Consider the following 24,359-nt stretch of genomic DNA (forward strand, 5'->3'; position numbering starts at 1 on the left):
AAAATAGATGTTTTACCGGCGCAATCGGGTGTTTGCCGGAGTTATATCATTAAGGGTTACTCGGAAGGCCTACGTGAGCGCAATTTCCAGCCAGGCCCTTTACTGGGTAAATGTATTAAATATGTACTTAGATAAGTCTAAGGAGTGGTTGTGACTCAACGTGCTGAAGTACTACATATAGGTAAGTACTTATTTAGGTGAATAAATTTAAGCTCATTAATTTGTAGTTAACCGTTACTACAAGCATATTTCAAAGCTACTAAACATCGAATAGTAATAAAATCTACACAAAGAAACAAAATCATATCATAGCAATTCATACGAAAAGAAAAAAAAGAAAGCACTAATAAAGAAAAAGGAAAACCCTAGTAGCCCCAAGCTCCATAATACAAGCCCTTGTGAAACCCATGGTATCAATGATAATAATAACAATAGAAATGTTAACTGCAGCCTCTACAACCATAGATAAGAAAAAGGAAAGAAAAGTAGAAAGCAAATGAACAAAATACCCTTAGCTAAGGCCCTGCACTATCATCACTAGGCGTCCTATGCCTGTTGAGATCTCTCCTATCAATCCCTTCACCCGAGAAATCGAGACCCAGAGCCGGATAGTTCTTCTTTCGCTTAGAGCTCTCGTTACCCTTATTATTCTCTTCATCCGCAAACCTCCTAACACTCCCGCTACTGCTCCTTCTTCCTTCATCGAATCCATTTTCTACCTCCGCTTCCTCCTCCTCCTCTTCCATCAATCCATCCCTCAGAATATCCACATGATCGCTCTCGTCCCCATTAATATCATCAATCTCCTCCTCTTTCACCGGCAACTCCCTTTCATTTTCTTTTTCATTCCCAGATGTCGTTCTACCGTTCTTCAGGTTCCAACTGCTCTTGCGGGTACCACGAACACTCCTGGTAGATTGACTCCTTGATAGAAGTCCAAGACTGGCAGAATACTCATGCTGCCCCAAGCCTAAAATGGTGCCGCTGATGCCTCTAGTAGGCTTTGTGGGGTTTGTGGTGCTTGGGATATCGCCGGGAATTTCATTCAAAGAAAGATGACGTCTTCCAGGCGCAGCGGAAGCTCGAGGAATAGGGCTATGCTGGGCCTTCATCCTAATGGCCTCAACACCGGCTTTTGATAGGCGAGAGTTATTCGAACGTGGTTTGGAGAGTAGTGCTCGGGATTGTTCGATGACGCCCTCAATAACTCGCCGCTCTAGACCTTCGGCTCTGGCTTCAAGCAACAATAACTCATCTCTCCTCAAATCAAGCGCAGTCTCGAGACCAGCAACCTCCGCAGTAAGTTTAAGTCTCCGAGCGTTGAGCAACTCTGTTTCATCCTTCAAAACCTCAATGGAATCTTGAAGATTTGCGTGTTCATCTCGAAGTGCGGCTGTCGCTGCCTCAACAATTTTCTTTTCTGCGTTGGCTTTCTCCAAGTCGTTTTCAGCTTGCCGGGCGGCGTCAATTTTAGCAGTCGCATCCTCAAGGAGAACTTCCTTTTGCATATTTAAAAATTCCGCGATATCTACCGAAGTGGTAGAGACTTGCCGCTGAATAGTGGTCAGAAGATCTAGTTGTGGCAGGTGTTTTGCAGTCCTGGTCTCGGCCGCTAACAATATATTTAGCTTCTCTTGCGTTTGGGAGTCGTCGTAGGCAGGTGGTGGAGGGATTGAATCTGGTTTTTTGGCGATCGAGTCTTGCGCGTCCCGAAGAAGATGCTTCAACTCTAAGAGCGCACTGAACAAGTTTGGCTGTGACCCTTTCCATTCTGTTTGCAATACATCCACGAGACCCATGACTTCCTGGACTTGCTTCTGAGTCTTGTGATGTTCCTGAACGGTGGTTGTATGAGATTCCTCAACAGCATTCTTCACAGCGAACACATCTTCCTTGACTTCTATGCTGTATCCTTCAACTGCAGCATTCACACTGTCGATGTTCTCTTGAACCATGCTTCGAGATTCTTCAATAGCGACCTTGAGTCCAGCTTCTGATGCCCCGATCTTCGCTTCAATACCGATTACTGCCTCCTTGGTCTCTAGCTGCGAACCTTCAACTGCGTTCTTAACCGCTTCAATCTCTTCCTTGACCATTGTCTTCGTGTCCTCAACAACACCCTTTACGCCACTGATTCCTTCTTTAGTCTCGGTCTGAATCCCAGAAATCGCTTTGTTGATATCATTGATGCTTCCAGTCGTTTCCAGCTGAATTTCGGACGCAATGTGCTTAACACCGGCAATATCTTCCTTCACCTCGGATTTGAGATCCGTGATAGAAGTGTTGATATTAACAATGCTTTCTTTGGTCTCTGTTTGGAACCCAGAAATACTGTCGCTAATCCCAGAAAGTCCTTCCTTAGTCTCAGACTGGAATTCGGAGACCGCACTGGAAACGCCAAGAATGCCTTCAGTGGTGACTGTTTGAAGTATTTCGACACCATCCTTGACTTCGGCCACCAATTCCTTCATCTCAACATTGGATTCACTGACAGCTTTTGCGACAACTGAAACACCCTCCTTGACTTCGGTGTTCTTTTCCTCGACTAAAGTTCTCACCACAGCTACCTCGACCCGACATTCACCAACGGCAGAGCTGATATCAGAAATTGCCTCATTCTCTTCCGCCTGCCCTTTTGATATCAAACCCAGGGACTTCTTTACTTCGAAGGTCGCCTGCTTAACCTCGAATGCTGCATTCCTCATGTCCTCAAATGCCTGTTCAGATTCAGGAGCCGATACTGACGTGCTAACAATTCCAGAAAACTTCTCCATCATCTCCAAGAACTCTCTCCTAAGGACATCAACTGCAACCTTAAGCTTGTCCGCCTTGTCACCAGGTTTGTCGGTAACCCTGTATTCCACTTTATCAAACACAGGAGGTTGATCGCTGCCGGCGTCACTGCCAAACTTGATCGGTCTTTCCATAAGTTCCCGGACAGCTTTTGTCAATTCCCGAACAGCTTCGAAGTCTTTGGAGGCTCCAAACCCTTTTTCGACAGATTGTAATAATTCTTTCCGGAGGGTATCGATCATTTCTTTCATTGCCGGGACATTCTCCGATCTGGGGGTGACGAGAGCAGATATAGATCTGTCCAATGATTGTTCGATATCTTGCTTCATCGAGTCGATAGCTTCTTTAATCTCTTCGTCCTTTGACTTCTCAGACAGCTCCTGGATTTGGGCCTTGAGGGTATCCACGGTGTCTTTTATTCCCAGCCCTTTGACCTCACTCGCCAGAGTTTCGATAGCCGCTTTTACTTCGAAATCACTGGGACTTTGAAGCACTTGGAGCTGCTTCGGTTCCTTCGCCTTCAACTCCTCTACCGCATCTTTCATCTCTTTTGCTGTCGAACCAAATTTTTCTGCCAGCCCCTCAACCTCTTTCCTCAACGCATTGACTCCCTCGTTTGCCGCCCCGCCAGCAACACTCCCAGAAAACCCTTCAACCTGAATCTTCAATGCCTCCAAAGCACCCCTTATTTCCTCATCTTTAGATCTCTCCATCATCCCAGTCACCTGAGCCCTCAGTTCTGTAATTGCTTCCATCAATCCGCTAGAATCCTTTGTTGTAGAACTAGCTCCGAGCTCATCCTTGAAACTTTCCAAAGCCATTTTGACTAGGCCGACGGTGTCTTCTTTTGCTGGACCGATTGGTACGATGGACATTTGAAGGATATCACGTACATCCTTCTTTAGCTCCTCGATTACCTCCTTCACGCTCTCTTCTGAGTCAAAGGTAGAATTTGCAATAGCAGCGGCCAGACTTCGTTCTACCATTTCGCTGATGTCTGTCTTAAGCTCAGAGATAGTGCTCTCGATTCTTTCGACGGCACTCGGGTCGACGGTAGCTTCGGCATCGGGGCCACTAGCCGGAGTAGGGGCCGCTGAAATGGATTTTTCAAGAATGTCTAAAACGTCTTTGCGGAGCTCGTCCACGGCTTTCTTTACAGCATCGATACTAGACTTGGGTGGTGGTGTCTTCTTGAGCATGTCGGCTATATATTTCCTGATATCTGCAAGTAGTTTCTTGGTCCTCTTCTCCGATACTGATGGGGCGAGCATAGATGTCGTTTTCTCTGTCATCTCAACAACTTCTTTTCGTAGACCTTCGACAATGTTCTTAACAGTTGCAGACCCGGATCCCACTGAAGCTAATGATTTGTCCATGGCGTTTGAAATTTGCTCCTTGAGGCGCTCGAGGGCTTCATGCGCCTTGTTGATGAGATCAGGCTCAGGAACAGCAGCAACAGCTAAGGAGATGCTGTTTTCCACTGCCTCATTGACTTCCTTCTTGAGTTTTTCGATAGCTGCAGCCATCTTGTCATTCATCCCAACAGAAGCGGTCGATTTTTCAATTTTCTCAAGAACTTCATCTCTCATCAGTTCGAATGTGTTCTTGACTGATTCCTCAACGCTGGAGGCAGAACTGATAGTCACGGCTGCTGCCATTGACTTACCCAATTCGCCAATATCACTTCGGAGTTCTTCGATTATTGTCTTGATTGTGAGGTTAGATTCAGCTGAAGATTCATTGGCGAGAGCCACCGTTCGCTCCACGGCATCGCATAGATCTTTGCCCAGTGAAATAATGCGAGCTTTGATCTCCTCTGCTTCGGGATGGATCGTTGAAGGAGCAAGGGCGGTTGTGTACTTATCCATAAGATCGATGATCTCCGACTTGAGAATTTCAATCGACTCCTGAATTTTCTCCGAGCTGTCTGGTTTATCCGCAATGGTAGCTGCTTTAAACATCATATCACTAATCTCAATCTTCAATTTCGAGATCGCAGCACTGGTTTTTTTATCAGCATGAGAGGAAGTGAGTGACATTGCTGAATTAAGTGACTTCTCAAGCATTGCCTCCACCTCTGCGTTGACTGTCTGGATGGCAAGCTTCACTTCCACAGACTCACTCAAGTTTGATGCAGTCGATTTTGCAACAAGCTCCCTTAGCTCTTGCTTCATACTATTAAGAAGTTCTGTTACCTCTTCTGCATCGGCCTTTGAATCAATAGATGTTAAAGACTTCTCTAATAGATCCTTAACCTCGGCTCTAAAGTATTCAATGGGCTCAGAGCTGCCATGTTTGATGGCTTCTACAGTCTTTTGGGCCGATTCGGCAACTTCAATCCTAAGCTTTTTGAGGGATTCGTTTGGATCAGCGTCCCTTAAAGCTTGAAGACTTCTCTCGGCCATAGCGGCAAGTGCTGTTTTCAACTCTTCGATGAGGGGGGTTGGGTTCGAGTTCTTGATGGCCTCGATGGTCTTCTCGGCGGATTCGTTGAGCGACTCTGTATTCCGGTCCATCATATCCTCGACTTCGCCTCGAAGCTCCTCGACAGACGCTTTGACTCCTACATCCTGCTTCCAGATATATTCGTCCTCGTTGCCGAGAAGTATTCGTTGCATGTGCTTCTGTATGTCAAGAAGCTCTTCGACCTTTTGCGAGAATGAACCGTCAAATTTGGCGATTTGATCGTTGGTGTTGCCTACCCCTGTCCGAATAACCTCAATAATTTTACGCATCTCCCCAGCTTGGGAGTTCGTACCAGCCATTGACACTTGCAGGTCGTCCAAAAACCTGGAGACGGACAAAAGACTCTCAGCACTGTGCGTATTTGCATGATTGACGTCTTTCTGAAATACTTTGATGAGAGCATTGATGGAAGAGAGGGTGATATCTGTGCGTGTGGTTGTGGACGCAATATTTGCAAGGGCGGTGATAGCGGCTTCATTATCAAGATCTGGCGGGAGTGGGGGATTGAAAGTGAGAGCACTTGATGGGAGGCCCGAAGAGTTATTCAACCTAGCAATAGCGTGACGTTGCTCGGTTACCAAAACCTCAATTTCCTTCATCAAATCTTTTAGGATCTGCTGGGCTTCCCTTTGATCTTGTCCACCCTTCCTTTCCACCAAATCCTCTAATAAACTCTTGACCTCTTCCATTATATCCCCTCCATTAACAACACCTTCCTTCACGCTATTCAAAACCTCAAGAACATGATCGCTGCTAGCAATCGAATCGGTCGACCTGAACTCAGACTCGGGAGAGGATTCCGACTTTGGTTGGCTTTGTATCGCACTAACACACTTTTCTAGGTCCGTGGTCATGCTGTCGATTCTGACCTTTATTTCCTCTAAGAAAGAGAGAACTTTGGCATCATCCCCTTGCTCTTTAAGCTCTTGAAGCAAGGAGAGAACTGTTTCGATTCGCTCGTCCCCCTCTCTTTCTTTCAAGTCTTCCAGAACAGAAAATATCCGCTCTTCATCCTCTACGTCCTTTTGCTTGATCTCCTCGAGCATGAACAAAACTCGTCTATCGACTTCCTTCGGTTCCCGCTGGTGAAGATCATCTCGGAGATCGTGAAGCATAGCCATGATCTTCTCTTCTGCTTGTTCAGGTAGTTTCCCAGGGATAGCTAACTCCTTACCCCTGGCATACTCCCGGTCCTTGAACTCTTCCAGTAACGATAAAACCTTTTTCTCGCTTTCAACTTTGTTGGCCTGAGACTTCAAGGTATCTTGAACATCGTGTAAAAGGACTCTCAATCTCTCCTGTTCTTCTTTTGTGGGCATATCTTTTAAGATCTTGTCGAGTGCTTGCATCTCGATATTCGGCTTGTCGATACTAGAAGCTTTAGAGCTTGCTGTTGAAATCTTCGAAGAAGCAAGGTCACTGGCAAAACTTGAGGCACGACTACTGCTCGATCCAGCGGTAATCATAGGAACAGATGAATTGTGACTTTCGCTTAACCTCTCGTTCTCCATGTTCCGGAGGCTATGAACAAGATCACGAAGACTAGTCCGAATATCCTCGTCTCTGCTTTTGGTAGCTTCTTTCAGAGATATAAGATCGGTAGCGTTATCCTTTGAACGGCGAGATAGATTCGCCATTTCTCTTTGCAAGCTATTAGCGATTGATGTGAGTCCAGAAAGCTGAGATGTGAGAGTCTCGAGGTCATGAACTGTAAATTTAGGAACTTCATCTCGCTCCCAATCCCTGCGTCGGTCCTCCATTTCTCTTTCCTGTTCCCTTGATTCTTTTGGGGAGGTTGAGAAAGTTGATGCCGCAAGAGCATTACCAGGGCCCGGGGGTGAGCCCTCCTGGGATTTGAATCCACGCATTGGGGGAAGTAATGATGGAACTTTATCAAGGTCCAATGAGCTCCGGTAACCAGGTGTTTGCATTGAGTCTCTCATTGCAGGGAAACTACCAGATTCTCTTAGCGCAGGGAAACTCGGTGGATGGTTGGCGGGGAAATTAGGCTGACTCCCAGACTCTCTCAAGGTTGGAAAACTGTTTTGAGTCCCAAACAATTCTTTCGGGGTGGGGGTACTATTCCTATTGCTTGCGTGTCCAGGCACTGGGGGGGGAGCACCACCATTCGCATGTATGCCTCCAAGTTCACGAATATTAGATGTAGCTTGGGCGGAATTCAGTCGCCTGTGCGAAGAGATGACACCCCCGCCATTTGGTGGCGAGCTCTCCCGAGGACGTCGTATGGGGGATATCTCCCGCGATTGAGCTTGATTTGAGGAGGCCAGAAACGGGCTCTCAATCCGTCCGACCGTACGAGGACTACCAGGAACAAACGGGTTAGGATTCAATGGTAAAGGAGGTGGGTGGCGAGTAGGATCCGCTGAGTCCCACCTATCACGGCTTGCCGTTAGATTGCTAGTGTTGCGAACGGCATTGTTTTGAAAGCTATGGTCATGAGAAACTGAAAACAATGCGCAAAAGGCAAGAACACAAACATTGGTGGGATATGTACGATATCCCGTGAAGCCTTCGGAGTAGTGGAAGGATTGCCTGGTGTAGGCGGCATTCTCGATCGATTATGTTCACTAGCAACGAGCGAGTGAGATTCTGATGATTGAGAGAAAGGAACGAAGTAAGGGATAGGTTATAATCGGTGAGAATGAGATGTATAAAGAGGGGCCACTCACGATATTCTAATTCTCTCTCTGTGGATTTCGTAGGGCCACGGCGATGAGTAAAAAAAACAAAAAAACAGTGCGATGTGTTTATCAGAAACAAATATTGAAGGCGATGAGGGAAAGTAGTCCGTGTGTATGTGCTTCTTGTATGCGATGCGAGTGATGTGCGCCTTCCTATGCTCAGCTGGCCTGTCCACTCCTGCAGGTCTGGTATGTAAACATCAACACCCGCCAGCTTGATTGAGTGGCTGCATGCAAAAACATGGTAAACGAGGGCCCGTTGCTGCAGCAACTGTCAGGTCTTGGCAGATGATGTGGCACCTACTTAGAGCATTTATTTCTTATCCGGTTAGATAACCGTCCACCTGAAATGAAAGAAGCTCATCGGTTGGTGCCGAGCTTCATAACCGAGACAACAACGTTGATCTCCACAAACGAGCTCATCTTAAAAGTCTTTCGGCGCTTCCTCTAGTCAACACCATACCCTAAAGGGTCACTTTCAAAATCTTATTACACGCATCATGCGTAAGGAGAAACAACAATTAAAGAAGAGTATGTATACCTATTAGAGTACATAGGCTGGATCTCAGCCTTCCACTTCGATGGCCCCCCAGACACTGGGAATTGCCATCAAAACTACCAGCTACGCATAGCCAGCAATAGTACCTACACAAACCAATAAGTAGTTACAAAGATTTCATAACCACTACTTGTATTTATACCCGCTCTGGTTTAATGACGATATATGCAGAGAGCTCGTAGGGCTAGGCGCGAGACTACCATACTAAACGCCGATTTCTCTGTTCTCAAATTTAATATTGTATCTATCGCCAGATCAGCGTATGTTGTCCCGATTAGACCCACGGGAAACACTTGAATTCTTCTAAATCATAGTAAATACAAGTAGTAGGGAGTAACTTCTATCCGAGTAGATCCAAGAGGAATAAATCCATGGTAGCGGGCCTTGTCATTTCTATTAATTTATCCACAAATTGAACCGGAACCTGCAGAACGATTTTTCATATAGAGAAAAGTACATGTACATACCTACATGTTTGTGAAAAACAATAGTAATAATTGGTTGCTACAAGCATCAGGGCAAAACCCCAATCTAATCCGATTTATGCCAAGCCATCGATCCCACCGTGACTGCCCGCCCACACATTTCGTGCAGTGCATTCCTGGCTGTTTGAATTTCCTCTACACGGCCAAATTCCACCAAATTACGACGACACCCAACGACAATCCAACAATCCACCCAACGACAACCCCTCCAGCAGAAAGATGAAGTGTACGTGTTGCAATTTTCTCCTCCTTTTGTTTACCGGAAAATTCAGGGATTTGGACTGTGGCAGGATGGGAACGGTTCGGTGGGGGAATGTGTCTGGATGGGTTTAGGAGGCCTCGGCAGAGAGAAGGGAAGCTCTGGTGGAATCGGACTGGGGGAAAGAGGTGGAAGGATACTATGGGAGTGGGACGGAATGGTTCTGGAAGAATGAGAACTAACGTTTCTGTCGGTGTAGTCCTCAAGACTGGTAGAGTCGCGATTATCACCCGGGGCCGCTTCGCCGGAAAGAAGGTGAGCTTATAATCATGTAATAACTATTAAATTCAATTGCTGATAAAGTTCCCTAGGTCGTCATCGTCAAGGGTTAGTCCGAATCCCTTCCTCCGTCCCTCCCTTCAAGATCGAATCAGCACATCAGCTTCCCCCACTTCCGAATCACGCAATCTCAAAGTCTAACAAATTTGTAAATAGTGATGGACGACGGTTCTAAGTCCCACCCCTTCGGTCACGCTTTGGTTGCCGGTATCGAACGCTACCCATCCAGAGTCACCCGCCGCATGTCGAAAAAGAAGGCTGCTGGTCGCTCCAAGGTCAAGCCGTTCGTAAAGGTCATCAACTACAACCACCTGATGCCCACCCGTTACACTCTCGAGCTCGAGACTCTGAAGGGAGTCATTTCGCAGGACACCTTCAAGGAGCCTTCACAGAGGGAGGATGCCAAGAAGACCATCAAGAAGGCCTTCGAGGAGAGGTATCTGACCGGAAAGAACAAGTGGTTCTTCACTCGTAAGTGTCACTTTTAGAGAAATTGATAGTCAAGGTTTTGCTAACGAATTTTCTGTTGCAGCTCTGCGGTTCTAGATGCACTTCTCTTTGTATTTCTCTTCGTGGCGGGGGGTTCTTGTGGGTAAACAAATAAAATACAAGCAACTGGGTGAACAAAAGTTGGGCTTTTTTTGTGCGTGGAGAAACGAAGCAAGCTCTCATGATACATAAACAAAAGCATTCCAGGAGGATGGGTTTCACATAAGGCGCATTTACTTTGTATACCACGAAGAACATTTCTCTATAGTATTATATTCTTTTCTTGTGAATTGCTCTTCTGTCTTTATACGACAAGAACACGGCTTACAACGAGTAAAGAAACAGTTGGTGTAGTTGGTATGGCACATATCTGTTACAGATTAATCCTCAATTCAAGCCGAGATAGCGCTTTTACATGGTCATAGCAAAATATCTATTTGGGTTCTCTTATTCCCCGGTGTGGTGCAAATCCCGATCTCTACCCAAGCAACTAATTTGAATTTCTTAAGCTTTTACTAATTAGGGAAAATCGAAATCATTATTACATGTAGTATAAAACTCTCTATATATGTGCCGACTTCGGACACTTACTCGCACAGCCATAAATAGGACAACCGCTGATATTTATTAGTTTACAATAATCCAATCACGATCAGAAGGCTTACGCAGCAATTAAAGGAATCATGCAAGTACATAACTCATTACTCCAACAGATCACAAATCACTAAGTGATATTCTGTGATCCAAAGTTTATATAACCTTCTCTTAGGGTTCCGCGACCTAGTTCTTGGACCTTAGTACTCATGATCAACTTCCTTCGTATCAAGATGAGCCCGTAGTGTTTTTTTCGATAATCCGGCCCTTTAAATTGATCTCAAAACTAAAGTCAAATGTTTAAAAACTTTATGGTACATGTCGTAGCCCCGCTAATTCAGGTTTATTTCATGGCTTTTCTAGCTAGCTTCACATTCCACGCATCAGGTAACTTAGAGGACAAGGGAAAATCACACATACTTATGTACTACATGTAAGTATTTAGATACTTACCTATACACGTAGTATTCTTCTAACTCCACTATACAGCACCAGCTGCAGTACATTGTACCTACTACGTAAGTTCACGGGGTTCATCTAGGTTAGGTTTATCCATTTGCTAGTTAAGGTAATTCCCTGTTTGGAAAGACTCGGAACACATCTGGCAACGTTTGTGGTTTCTTAAGCGCCGGGGGCTTTCCTTTGTGCAGGGACCCCACCCACAGCGCTAAATATTTCTCACACTCGCCAAGTAGTGATTTTATATACGCCAATATCTTTTTAAGCCAAAAATGTGCTTATTTAGGTAGTATTGCTGTTCTGGTGTGATATTCGCTCGCGATCGATACTACTACAACAAATTTCAAAATTAAACAAAAAAATCGAGATATCAATTCAAGAGGTCTTTGCTGGTTGTAGAGAAAAGATACATATGTAGCAGAGAACGGGGAACGTGGGGTGTGGTGGTTGAAATATTAGCGGTTGGAGACCAGATCCACCTCCGTGTCAAGTTGTCCCAACCATACATGTAGCCAACCCCCATCACACCACACCATATCACATCTCGACGTCCCAATCATTGATCCCACTGTCGAATGCCTCCTTTCCCGCTCCCCTCATTCCTTTCCACTCCGTTTGCTTTGTTCTCTCCTTACTTCACGTTCTACTATCCATCGGTTGACCCGGCTTCAATCTCATATCCTCAACTCATTAATCGTCACCTTGACCTTTCGTTCTTGTACTCGAAACGCATCACAGCTGTGATACTAGTTCACACCTGGAAAATATCACGAATCCACAGTTAATAATAGTTCTCATAACTTAAACCAGCGCAAGCGTAATGTCTGGACCACCATCTATAAGCTCTTTCCAGAGCGATAAACCTCTATTAGAGCACCTCACGAGTATTTCGACCTCTCCCTGACATGAACTAGATGCCATTTTACTAATTTAGTTATAGTCGATCTTCTCATTACGATATTCAGCCATACCTTCATGAACCCTGGTTTTGCAATCCTTCTACCACTCGCCTACCGTGCTCAGACATACCACTATAACTCCCCCCCCTTCATCTATTCAAGCATATACGCCGGTATAGTCATCGTTCTCTTCGTATGGAAGTTCATCAATAAACGACTTGCGTTTGGCAAGAAGCGCGAATTTGATTGGACCGAGGAAGTCGTTGTGATTACTGGTGGTAGTAGTGGCCTCGGCCTTCTCATTGCTGAAACCTACGGCATGCGCGGGGTCTCTGTTGCTGTACTGGATGTCCGTGAACCTGAAGGCGGTGAGGCTAGGAATGTCGCGTACTATAAATGCGACGTTGGGGACCGAAAGCAGGTAGAAGCTGCAGCAAAGGAGATTGAGAGAGACCTAGGGACACCTACCGTACTGATCAACAACGCCTCCATTGTACATGGAAAGAGCGTCTTGGACCTGACTTATGATGAAATCGATAAGTAGGTTTCCACTATTACTATAACTTGACACCTTGCTAACAGCGCCTCATAGAACCTTCCAATCCAACACCCTCTCCGCATTCTACACAACCAAACAGTTCCTCCCTGGCATGAAACGCCTGAACAAAGGCTCACTTATCACCATTTCCTCTGTCCTTTCTTCTGTAGCGCCTGCGAACACATCTGCCTATTCAGCTTCCAAAGCCGCCCTCAAGGCGTTTCATTCTTGTGTGACCGCAGAGCTTGCAGGAACCCATCCAGGAATTAAAACCCTCCTTGTTTGCCCTGGTCAACTGCAAACTCCAATGTTTGAAGGAGTTGATACACCTAGTAACTTCTTTGCACCTGTGCTGGAGCCCGTGGAGGTCGCGAAAGAAATCATTGCCGCCATAGACGAGGGCGCTGGCGGTATCATTGCAATGCCAGCGTATGCGAGATGGATTGGGATTATGGATATTCTCCCTGTTAGTTTCCAACGTGGGCTGAGGTGGCTGAGCGGGTGTGACACAGCCATGACCGGATTTAAGGGAAGAGGAGAGATCAAAGAGGAAGAAGGAGATGATGAGTAGGTAATAGGTTATATTAAATTCATAGCTTGGGTTATACGTGTTGCAGGATCGGCACGATAGTGTGAGATTGGGAATTTATAGTCTTTATTTGTATGGCTCAGTGGCGCATTTTATTTGGTTTCAACAACTATTGGGGAAGTAATTCAGATTATTATTTATCAGATTTTGAAGATGGTGGATGGCGAGATTGTTAGGTGAAAAAGCGAAGTTGCTAGTAAATACAGTGAATTTCTTTTTTACCCCCCGAAATTGCCCGGATCAACAATCTATTCACTTTCTAGGCACAACAAACATGCTAAAATCTTAATCTAGCATGGAGGCTTGGTTGGTATAAAGCACTTCAACCACATCAGACAACTTCTTGATCGTCTCCAACGCCGCGTCATAACTCTTATCACGACCGACCTCATCAAATACAATTAAACATCCACTCCCTTGGTCCAGCACTCCAGAAAATACCTTATCAAGGATCATCTGACTTAGCTTTCCCTCAACCTGTTGAGTTCCTAGCCCCACCAGTTTTGCGACATGCTCGATTTCGACACGAGAAAAGGGTTCGATAACTCGAACAAGATTCTGTTCTAGTAGGGTATCATAGAGTGCCGTGAAGTGAGAGCGGATGAATGGATCTGATCCTAGCTCGGCCTTGAAATCTGCAAGGGCTTGCTCAAATTCGGCCAATGATCGGTTCGAGTGCGCTCGGGCAACGGCTTTCATGGCTTCGATGTCACGACCAGCATATTTGATTGCGAGCTTTCCGGTCATGATCTGGTGAACATCGTCGGTAAGGTTCAGCATGATCTTTGACAGAAGCATATATTTAAGCGCAGCAATAGCCTTCTTTGAATCATCCTGAGTAGAGTATCCGTCCAAGGCCTCAATAAAGTACGAGAACGCAGTGTTGTAGTCCTTATCTTCCGCATGGAGTATACCACTCTGCATATCGAGACCTGCTTGCATAAGCGGAGGGCAGTAGACAGCATTGGCGGATGTACGGGCTGATGTAAGTGATGCGCGGGATTTGGGAATGTTTCGAAGGGCATGGTAGGCGCGAGATTCCAGAAGCTGGACCTCTACAAGTACCATCTTGTCATCGAGTCTTTTCAGCTCTTTAAGGAGTGAGTTGATGAGAGTTATGGCTTCTGTGTAGGAGTGCTTCTGGAGGTAGAGTCCGATGAGACGGGTTTCAAGATTCTGGCGAAGGAAAGAACGTCTTTCGGAGATAGCCCATTCGATGCAAGATTTAGTGACTGAAATTTGGATATCCAAGGTATCGGGGATCGTGGTGAAGAGATCAATCAGTTGACGGACTAGTGGACGATCAGCATCTCATCTCTATTCTTATGCACTTGGATACAGGTAACCATTAACATACCGATTTTAGCAGTCTTGGCCTTTGCAAATGCAGATAGCACGGACCGACTCGTCTTGATCAACTCTGCAAGCTCAGGTGTTCGTCTATCCATCCCACAGAGTTATTCCTAGACCCAATACCAAGATTTAAATGCATCCCCAGATTCGAACAAACCTTTTATCCCTATACAATCCACCCAGCTCCATTAGAGCTAACTCATAGTCTCTCAGCGCAGCATCGTTCATCCCAGGGGGCGTTGAGAGTATCTCTTTGTAGATGGCCTCGGCCTTTGGCAGGTCTGTCTTTGCGAGCTCTTGAGCATCTTCTAACCGACCCATCTTGATTGTCTATTGGCGGGTAAATATGGATTATTGGTGATGGTGATGGTGATGATAAAGGGATGAAATGAAGGGATTAATGCTGTCGTTGATGCTGATGGATGGCGGGTCGATGTCAAAGTGGGATTCTCTCATGCTGCCCGCGTTGAAGCTCATGGAGTCGTCCCGCCATGATGCCAAGGCGGATTAGTCATCTAACGAAATCATTTGGAGCTGGCATCCGCTACTCTACACTACAGTAATAATTCTAGTTGGAAGTATTAGCCCACCCAGGTGGGCTTCCAAAAGAAGGTCTATTCAAGCACTTCAACGACACAAACTCACTACATACGCTTGTTTATAGGCGCTCAAGCTCATTGAGATGTACATTATACCTTAACATGACTCCCACTTATAATTGAAATTTGGACAAAAGAAATTCAAACTATGAATGAATGTCGTGTCCCCCAATTGCAAGCTGATAATTTGGCACAAGCATATATAGATATCCTCAACCCTCAGCGTTTTCGCCTATCTCTTCTAGGATATCTCGTACCTTGTCTCTCTTCTCCTTTTCTGCCTTGGTCACACAGAAGGCAGTCTGAACGATCAGCACTTCCTCCAATCCAGTCTCAGGCTCACCGCCGTAAAAGTTCAATTCCCCGAATCTACCGTTCTTTCCCAGGTAGCATTTTTTAAACGAAGCGATGAGTTTATGATCATCCATCCGTACCAGCTAAGCATATCAGTACATGGTCGGGAATAGGAACACTATATTATGCGGGGTACACCTACCTTAACATGAAAGGCGAACCCTTTCAAGCCCAGCTTGTTGATGAAGCTCCCAGCATGCATCTTCGTCCCCGACCATCTGTATGTCCTTCCATCCACTACAAATTCATATCTCCTATGCCCCGTATGTTCCAACTCCAACATCTTTGTAGCCTCCGTAACAACACCCTTTTCTTCATCTGAGATCGCAGCTTCTTCTTCTTCCGACCACACAAGATCCTTGGGGCTCATGCAGAACCATTTTCTGAATCTATTCGCCCCCTTAAGTTTCTTCTCTTTAATCGCCTTTTCATCTTTCTTAACATCCTTCTGCACAGATCCGCCATATTCAATAAAATATTTCCTCCAAAACATCGATCTCTTGCATCTTCCAACTAGTGGTGACTCAGCCAGTGAATGGTATTTTGGATTGTCACCCGCGTGGACAATAGCAGACCAACCGTGGGCATGGCGTTTGTTATTATATTTGGGAGGCGCTAGAATATAATAGCAGACGTTGGTGCCGTTGGATGGGGTAAAGACGTACTTTGTGTCGCAGACGCGTCCAGTTATCACAAGGCTCTGGGTGGGCTGTGGTATTTCTCGAGGGTAGGCAGACATCCTGAAAGATGTAGAGTAATCTACTATTCAGAGCTCAAACCAGTGTCAGGAATCCTGGGGCGCTATATATGCGCCCACAAGGTCATAAAACTCTTAGGAATTGTGAGTTGCGGTCGATCTTTGTTGTCAGCCTTGCAGGAGCTATGTGCCAAATGGGCTTTCAATAATTACACCATCTCGATCAAGCACGCTTGGGCATTTGTGACTATAACCAGAATCTTAAAGCTCGGCATATAAATCCTTAAATTTCGTAGTTTCGTCCAACCGCGAGTATGTAAGAATCTCAAATTGGCCTGGCCTTGACGATCGATTTTCTTAATACGAGGTGCGGGACATGCCCCGTTACGTTTTCGTGCGACTGCAGCTGCTTTATTATTGTACATTGTGTCACCTGAGCAGGGAAGATCAATCATCCCATAATAGCGAAGTACTCGATTGAGTGAGTAGTTGTGTCTACTATATACCGCCAAAACTCGAAAAATTGGCTATCTTCGTCCAGGGATTACCACTTGAGTGATTGGTTGAATGGCATCGATCTGCACCATAAGTTTCCCGTACAAGTAATTTTGATCTAGCCAATTTTTCGAGTTATGGCGGTACTCCAGTTGACGATGATAAGTTATATTGTAGTTGTATGCGATTCCCAATTTAAAGAAGCAGGCGCAAGGTACCTATCTACACATAGCTTAATTCATGGGTTTGAGGGGCCACGTCATGGGGAGGTTTTGTGCAATTGCGAATAGACTATGGCTTGAGACGCCTTGGGGGCGGATGTATCAACTGAAAATCAATTCTCAGAAATTAGCGGATCTATTTCGCCTCCCATAAAAAGAAAATCCGTTTTCCGAAGTTGATATACCTACTCCCTCAGGTGTCTCGAGCCATAGGTAGTAGTTGATGATCATGAGCTGTTCAATTGACAGTGAAGTATTGACAATCGTGAAGGTATTGGCAATCGTGAAGGTATATCATTTCCCAAAGAGCAAAAATGCTATCAACACCCCGATTTAGAACTTAGAGCTAAATCTAGTAGTAGGTATACCTAGAGTACATAGACATCGCGATCGGTAGTGTAGTGGTAATATACAATATGTGGCTTGAGGCCAAGGCCGTAGCGCGTAAAGCATAAATCGTATAGCATATAACTACAACTACATGTAGCTTGGTAGAGTGCTGTAATGAAGTGGACGAGTTGGAATATGTACCGCTCCGAGCCCGGCATGGGATGAACTTATGCGCTCCGTTTCTTTGTCGAACGAGCTCCCTGTGTACCTTCTTCTTGGCTGTCGATTTAACAACCAGTACTATGTAGTTTTGTGTGGTACGGTGGGGGACCCCTAACGCCTGGTGAATCAGAGCTCACTTGATACCAGGGAATGTTAGTTTTGTGACCTATAAGTTAAACTGCGGTAACCGAGATGTTCAACCATCATCCATCCATCCTCCACACACCTGCGCTGAGCAAGAGTAAGCGCCTGAGAGACAGGGCCGGACCCATGGCCCAAGAGAGACGAATCGGAACACTAACAGCCTGAAAGCGTATCTACGAACCCACGAAAACGCCTTTTCTGTGGCTTGAAATTGATTTAGTGGCTGCCTTCAAAGCTTTTCAGAAAAGCTTATCTCAATCACACACATGAGTACTAGTACATTCGTAAAAACCCTGGTCCTTGATAATCAAGTTCTGGTGGATATGGGAATCGTTTGGTTGACCAAATTGTTATCACAATAGCATCATAGGTATCACACGCACCATATTGCCTCTCTATCTGCAGAGAGTTGATGTTGTTGTAATTCATTTGTTATATGCAAAATCTGCAGAGAGCATCCAGTGGTCAGCTTTGTTCTACAAATTTGAAAACAAGGGGCCTATTTGATCGCCCTGGGATAGCGGGGTGATACTAATTTATCCCGTATGGTACATAGTATGGCCTCGAGGATACGCAGAAGAAACCGTCTAATTGAAGTAGAGCCCTTCGGGGCCGGAGTACTATGAGACTTGAACGCGAGAGAGCAACCGTTCTCCGGTATGTACGTCATTCACGACTTCTGGCGAGACGGTCCCTTGTGATTTGAATTCCCCACAAAAACCGACCTCACACGAGAATCCTTCAACACCGTTATAATTAAGATCGACCTGCTCAATTAACTATAAAAATACCTATCAGAACACGACTCGACATAAAGTTTCTGTAAGATCATCCATCAATACAAGAATAATTGAGGTCCATGGTCAAATCTAACGCTATGACAGTCCAAAAAATAAACCAAAGCTATCATGAAGTTGAGATCGTTCTCAAGGTCGTTCTCAGATTCAATCGATATGGCAAAGAAATGGGAACTCAGAAACATTTTTGCGGGAATTGACTTTTTTTCGGGATTTGATATTTTCGGGATTGGGTATATTGCACTCCACTCAGGTATAGGACTATAGTAACAGCTAGCAGCTCCAGGAAATCCAAGAGCGTTTACATGGACGCCGCCCCCGAAAGGGTTCTGGAAGGCACCGAGCACGCCCTCTCGAATCTCAGGTCCCTCGAAAAAGCCATCGAGGCCCAGTGTAAAAGTCTCAGGAAGTTAGTCAAGAAAGCCGACATCGCGCGCAAAGAGGCACCACAGTTCTGTTTAGACGACCCAAAGACTTTCCAAAATTTTGTCCTAATCAATGGAGGTCCAGTATGCGCCTTACAAACGAAGCCGACTTTGGAACGATTAAACAGTTCTCTCTCTACTGGGGGATCATCTCTTCTCGACAACTGTGGTTCAACGTATAAACATGATCGCCAACACATCACGGATCACCACCGTGACCTCCTCCGGTGTCTAAAACTGGACCTCGCGGTTATCAAGAAATGTTACCGAAAGCTCAAGTATGGTTTCAGCTGCGGTAGGAAAAAGGAATTTCTAGTTGCTTTCTTTACCGATTTCAAGGCAGTAACCAACAGATTTGAATGGATCTGGAGATCGGAGTGGGAGGTCGAAAATTGGTCCGATATGAAGGCTTCCTGCAAACTCATATCGAAGCGGCGGGATGTGCGTATCGACCAATTCAACGAAATGATTCTTTATCGGTCACCTATGAACGGAGATGGGTCTTTTCCAGTATAAATTAGAGCTTTTTACTGCATTAACTAGGTTAGTAGAGATACACCACACTATTCGCACCTCTTAGCTAATTCATACCCAGCTCGGATTAGTAACTGCACATACCATCCACTCTTACCCTCAAGTCGTACATGCTCTTTCTTTGATTCTAAAGTTTTCTTTCCTCTTACCCGATTTTCATATCGTCCCATTCAATCCTATTTTTGACACGAGCTGCTTAGTTTTAAATAGATAGAACATACTGTAGGTGAGTACGAGAGTACATGTAATCATAATCGTAATGCATGTTTAGTTAACGGAGGAGGTGAGATCTGGAGAACTCTTTGTTAGAATGGGGACCTTAGTATATGTATACGTAGTAACGTCGTCAGAGGACTGAACCTTTAGGACAAAGACTCCGAGTGCGTTATCATGATTTCATGGATTGCATGGGTATCCCTGTTCTGCATATCTTAGAGGATATTGTTTCAGGAAGATACATCATATACAGCGAAAGCTTGCTATAACGGTACGCTCGGGACCGGAATTTGGTACCGTTATAGAGAGATTACCCTTATATAAGAGGTGATTGTGCTGAAATCCGGGAAAAAAGGACCGTGAAGTGCTACCGTTATAGAGAGATTACCCTTATAGAAGGTACCGTTATAGCAAGCTTTCGCTGTACTCAGCATTTCATGCAGTACTCATAGGGAAGCTCCCTGGTTAGGGCCGCATGCCATATTTTGTGAAGAGTGTTTCTGTGCCTCATTTAAATGCAGTACTATTCAGGGGCGCATATCACGGAAGGGGTCTTTTCATGCATGTGTCCATCCACTCGAAATAGGCGCTTCCCCCGAATATACAAGGAGATTCATGAGATTTCATTGAATTATCATAACATACGAACTGAATAATCATCCGAGAAGATACACAGAAGCCTCCCATCAACTGGATAGCAGCCCTTTAACGCTCCATCCCGAAATTATAGGAAAATCGATACAAAGGAAAAAGTAATTAGTGGCCGAATTAATAGAAACCTCCTCCCAAACCAATCCCAATTATCATAATACTCATACCAGAACTACAAAAGAAATTCGATTGAAAAAGTCCACCGCAAAACTCCTCATCATAGAGAACAAATCGAGATTGTTTTGCCTTGCTTAAATCATGGATAACCAAGAGCTTTACAACTCTGAGACTATATGGGTATTGATGGCCCTCTGCATATCAGGGTCAAAATCATCGCCAAAGTTCTCGAGAGTCGGGCTAGAGGCAGAGCTCTCGCCCAATCGTGTGCGAAGTTGGTGTTGAAGTCCAGGGTTGGAAGTTGGCATAAAGATGACCTTAGAGTTTGCAGATTTGGCCATAGCCTGCATTGCCTCGAGCTGTCTGATCTGCATGGCCGGAGCGCTGGAAAGGATATCAGCGGCTTGACGCATCAGCTTTGCAGACTCGACTTCAGCGCGGGCTGCAATAATCTTAGATTCTCCGATACGCTTGCTCTGGGCGGCCATAGAGAGGGAGTCCTGAAGCTCGCGGGAGAAAATGATATCCTTAATAAGCATGCTCTCAACCTGAACACCCCATCCCGTAGCAACATCCTCGATTATTTCTGCGATGCTTTGTGCAATCTCCTCACGACGCTCTATTACATCCTGAAGCACACGAGCGCCAACAACATGGCGGAGAGTTGTCTGGGTGCGCTCAATGAGGGCTTGGCGAACGTTTGTGATTCCAAAAGTGGCCTTGTGTGGTGAGTTGATATGGTAGTAGATCACAGAAGTAAGATGAACTGTAACGTTGTCCTTAGTCATGCAGACTTGCTGGGGAACTTCACAGATCTGAATCTTGACATCGACAGACACGAGGGTCTCAGATAGAGGGTTGATCTTGACGAGACCAGGGTCGACTGCGCGATGGAAACGGCCGTAACGGGTAACGAGACCAACGTGACCCTGCTGGACGGGCTTATACGGATTGGGGCAGATAATACAACAAGGGATTGCGCCCAGAAATCCAATAGTAGAACCAAGAGTGCTGACTAAATATTCGATTAGAATATGATCACTGATAATCCCTAGGAAGAAACATACTCATAGATCCATACCATCCAGTAGTGGAAGCGTCATTGTCATCGGGAAGCAACTGGGCATATGATGGCTGTAGATCGCTGCGTTTTGCTGGTTGCACGCTGATGAGAGGTGCACCAGTGTCAGACGACCTCTTTAGAGGGTTTGTGTTCGAAGAAGTGGCACCATAGCCGCCGCTGCTTGAGGCGTTTTCTGTAGTCTTGATGGGTTCAATGGCACTCATATTGAGGTGTGGTGGAGATAAAGGATTAGTTGAATAAAGCTTTGGATTGACTTCTGGCTGTTGTACCGTGATATGGTGCGGTCTGAAAGAGCGAACAGAAGAGGGCAGATAATGGTTGTTATATGCTTCTCTGATCAGGCCAGACACAAACCATAGAAAGATGCGGGCGGTGCTATGCGAGACATGTAACTAATCGAACGAAACACAGCAGGGACTACCTACTTTACTCGCCTGTTTGCAGGCAACGTCTATCCACACTAACCCCGCAGTCATATCTCGTATTACTTGAGGCACAGGATCACATCCTAGAACATGTTCTTCCACTTTAAAGTGAAAGTGGCTACAACAATGTGACCGGGATTGCACGGACTACTTTGGACCTATTGCGAGCCTTGTTAATACTCGCAGGACCTCAAATGATTGCCATCTTTTTGCAAGGCAGAATTAGAGACTTCAACAACCACAAACGAAGCTCATACTATTGATCCGTGCGCCCCCACGGCTCCAACAGATGTCCGTATGTATGTACTACATGACACGCCGACCTATCCGTTGTTTCGAGGATTCAACCCCCGTTAAAGAAATTCCCTAGGAAATTATTCTCCGTGAAACGAAATCCGTACCGTTTGAACATATGTGTCAACTAATACCGCAATCATTAGAGCCTCAAAAGAATGTCTAAATAAGCAGTGACGCCCGAATTGATGAGGGAATGAATCTGTGCCAGCTGCGGAACGAGGCTCCCCGTTAAAGGTCACCAGATCACTGCTTACTTGGGAAAGGTAAACTCTACGGGGATTGGCATTCTTTCTTTTGAGACACCTTCAGTCCCAAATCAGCAGGCATGGTGAGGTCATAAATCTCCGGTAGGAAAGACTCCAGAAAGCTCGCTAACGGATTGTCACGCAAAAGGTTCTGAAGAACAGTGGCTTAGCCGCGCCGCCCCACCCCCCTTATAAACCCTGAATCTCACAACATCCAAGACCTGGGCAAATTTATTCTCTTTCTTAAGCAGTGATTCTAGCTATTTTACATACCAGAGCTCGAGCAGGCCACGGACCGAGCCCCCGCCATTCTGGCACTGTCAGAAGGCTTAGACTTTGGCGGTGTGATTCCGTTCACAACAAGATTCCAATTCCAGCGGCAAAAGTCCGTTTTAGCCGCTCGAGATCTCCCAATGCAGTTGAATGGTGGGTGGTCAAAAGTCACTTCTTAATGCTATGAGATCAACGGCGACAAACAAAGAAATAGACTTCTTTATTAGATCGATCTACCATGCGCTTGGCTGATATTTAGGGATATCAAAAGCGTTGTGACTCACTCACTCACTGTGCCTTCTCAGAACGATATATACAATCGGTATCCTATACCGGAACAGATAGAACCCTTGTGCGCTTTACCCTCGATCCACCCACTTTGTTCGCGCCTTGGCAACCTTATTTTCATGCGGGTTAACGGATATTGCAAGGCGTATTTCTGGTTCTTGGACCTGTCATCAGTGGAACCACAGCAAAGAAACTTTCATTTGCCAAGTATGTACCTGCCTATTATGAGGCTCGACCTCATACGAGGTATTCCTATATAGACTGTTAGGCAACCACTCGGTGGCCGTCCCTTTCAGATACGGCACCTGGTGATTTGTTGTAAGCTGCATACATTGAAAGTATTGCTTATGATACCGCTGAGGCTACTGAACTCTCAGGTTCTTGTTTAATATCACATAGAAAGGCCGGGAAATTGGGTGAGGTAAAGAACGCCTTGTGCGTGATAGATTTATTGATACTGAGCCTAGCGGCGCTGGTTGTAGATACAGCCTACATACTACACTCAAACTTTCGGTCTTGCCGATTGCTATACTGGCGCCTGCAATAATAGCAGCTTTTAATATACACATGGAGAAAAGTTAGGACGCCTGGTGGTCCATATCGTGGCTTTGGGAAGGTGGTCTTTGTCGCCTATTGGCTCGGTGGAACCTCCGTCATCCATAGCTACCCCAAGCCTAATTTCAGAGAACTGAGATGAATGGGTCTCAATCTTCAGTGAGTCACTGATTGCAAAACACCAAGGCCCATTTGACCATCCCTCGATGGGTTTCTGCGCATAGCCTCTCAATATTTCATTAGGCTTTTTATCGTATTGATATGCAACACGAATTTACTTTGCTCGAATATTATCTATCTCCTCGTGGGTACTTAGTTCTTAGGAATACTCAGATATTGACGGTGACCCTCAATCAACTCCTCACTTGTACAGCTGGTCACAATATATCGACATTAATCTATCTACATACCAAGACCTTAGCTTTTGGCAGCAGCAGCATCGCCACACAACATTGGCAGCCAAGAATGCCAAATCCTACAGGCATATCATACATAATGCCGATCAATCATGAGCCCTCACTCGACAGCATATGCTGTCCCAATTTCATGAGCTGTTACCAGCACATACATATGTGACCGTCCTAGCTTTGGTGCGGGGGCGAGCCACGAGCATAAGATTCTCCAAGGTGGAAAATATTTCTTTCACTTGACTGCCATCACACGAATACCCATTGTCACACAAGAAATAAAAAGTTGCCGAACTCCCGCGGCCGATGGTGCCACACGTATATAACTCTCGGTGTCACCACACCGCGCCGATGTATCACATGATGTAGGGTAGGTACATAGCTTGGGTAGATAGAGGAGTACTGGCTCGATTACCGCCGCGCGGTGCATGGTATGCTCCTCCACTGATTTGGGGGTTTGTGTTCTTTCTTTTCAGAAGGCGGAATAGCTATAGAGCGGTTTGGACGGCGGGCGTACGA

The 24,359-nt window shown here is 45.5% G+C and overlaps 7 protein-coding genes across 7 annotated transcripts; 3 read left to right on the plus strand and 4 right to left on the minus strand.

Annotated features, from left to right (window-relative positions):
• Window positions 1-515: 515 nt before the first annotated feature.
• On the minus strand, window positions 516-7,828 carry H6S33_004344 (uncharacterized protein; the record flags this gene model as incomplete). The annotated part of the gene is made up of 4 exons (XM_044835694.1): window positions 516-5,497; window positions 5,552-7,581; window positions 7,654-7,707; window positions 7,758-7,828. The coding sequence occupies 4 exons, from the start codon at window positions 7,826-7,828 to the stop codon at window positions 516-518; spliced, it is 7,137 nt and encodes a 2,378-aa protein (XP_044691082.1).
• A 1,577-nt stretch (window positions 7,829-9,405) lies between these two features.
• On the plus strand, window positions 9,406-10,089 carry H6S33_004345 (uncharacterized protein; the record flags this gene model as incomplete). Its single annotated transcript, XM_044835695.1, has 4 exons — window positions 9,406-9,519; window positions 9,576-9,591; window positions 9,700-10,014; window positions 10,076-10,089. 4 exons carry the CDS (start codon window positions 9,406-9,408, stop codon window positions 10,087-10,089), a joined length of 459 nt encoding a protein of 152 aa, XP_044691083.1.
• A 1,816-nt stretch (window positions 10,090-11,905) lies between these two features.
• Window positions 11,906-13,093, plus strand: H6S33_004346 (uncharacterized protein; the record flags this gene model as incomplete). The annotated part of the gene is made up of 3 exons (XM_044835696.1): window positions 11,906-11,969; window positions 12,026-12,524; window positions 12,577-13,093. 3 exons carry the CDS (start codon window positions 11,906-11,908, stop codon window positions 13,091-13,093), a joined length of 1,080 nt encoding a protein of 359 aa, XP_044691084.1.
• Window positions 13,094-13,396: 303 nt separating this feature from the next.
• On the minus strand, window positions 13,397-14,785 carry H6S33_004347 (uncharacterized protein; the record flags this gene model as incomplete). The annotated part of the gene is made up of 3 exons (XM_044835697.1): window positions 13,397-14,403; window positions 14,469-14,551; window positions 14,622-14,785. 3 exons carry the CDS (start codon window positions 14,783-14,785, stop codon window positions 13,397-13,399), a joined length of 1,254 nt encoding a protein of 417 aa, XP_044691085.1.
• Window positions 14,786-15,275: 490 nt separating this feature from the next.
• H6S33_004348 (uncharacterized protein) lies at window positions 15,276-16,156 on the minus strand (the record flags this gene model as incomplete). The annotated part of the gene is made up of 2 exons (XM_044835698.1): window positions 15,276-15,500; window positions 15,560-16,156. 2 exons carry the CDS (start codon window positions 16,154-16,156, stop codon window positions 15,276-15,278), a joined length of 822 nt encoding a protein of 273 aa, XP_044691086.1.
• Window positions 16,157-18,628: 2,472 nt separating this feature from the next.
• Window positions 18,629-19,264, plus strand: H6S33_004349 (uncharacterized protein; the record flags this gene model as incomplete). The annotated part of the gene is made up of 1 exon (XM_044835699.1): window positions 18,629-19,264. The coding sequence occupies one exon, from the start codon at window positions 18,629-18,631 to the stop codon at window positions 19,262-19,264; it is 636 nt and encodes a 211-aa protein (XP_044691087.1).
• A 1,160-nt stretch (window positions 19,265-20,424) lies between these two features.
• Window positions 20,425-21,553, minus strand: H6S33_004350 (uncharacterized protein; the record flags this gene model as incomplete). Its single annotated transcript, XM_044835702.1, has 2 exons — window positions 20,425-21,281; window positions 21,334-21,553. 2 exons carry the CDS (start codon window positions 21,551-21,553, stop codon window positions 20,425-20,427), a joined length of 1,077 nt encoding a protein of 358 aa, XP_044691088.1.
• Window positions 21,554-24,359: the final 2,806 nt, after the last annotated feature.

The sequence above is a fragment of the Morchella sextelata genome (assembly GCF_020137385.1).
Source record: "Morchella sextelata strain SCLS chromosome Unknown scls_17, whole genome shotgun sequence".
NCBI lineage: Eukaryota > Fungi > Ascomycota > Pezizomycetes > Pezizales > Morchellaceae > Morchella > Morchella sextelata.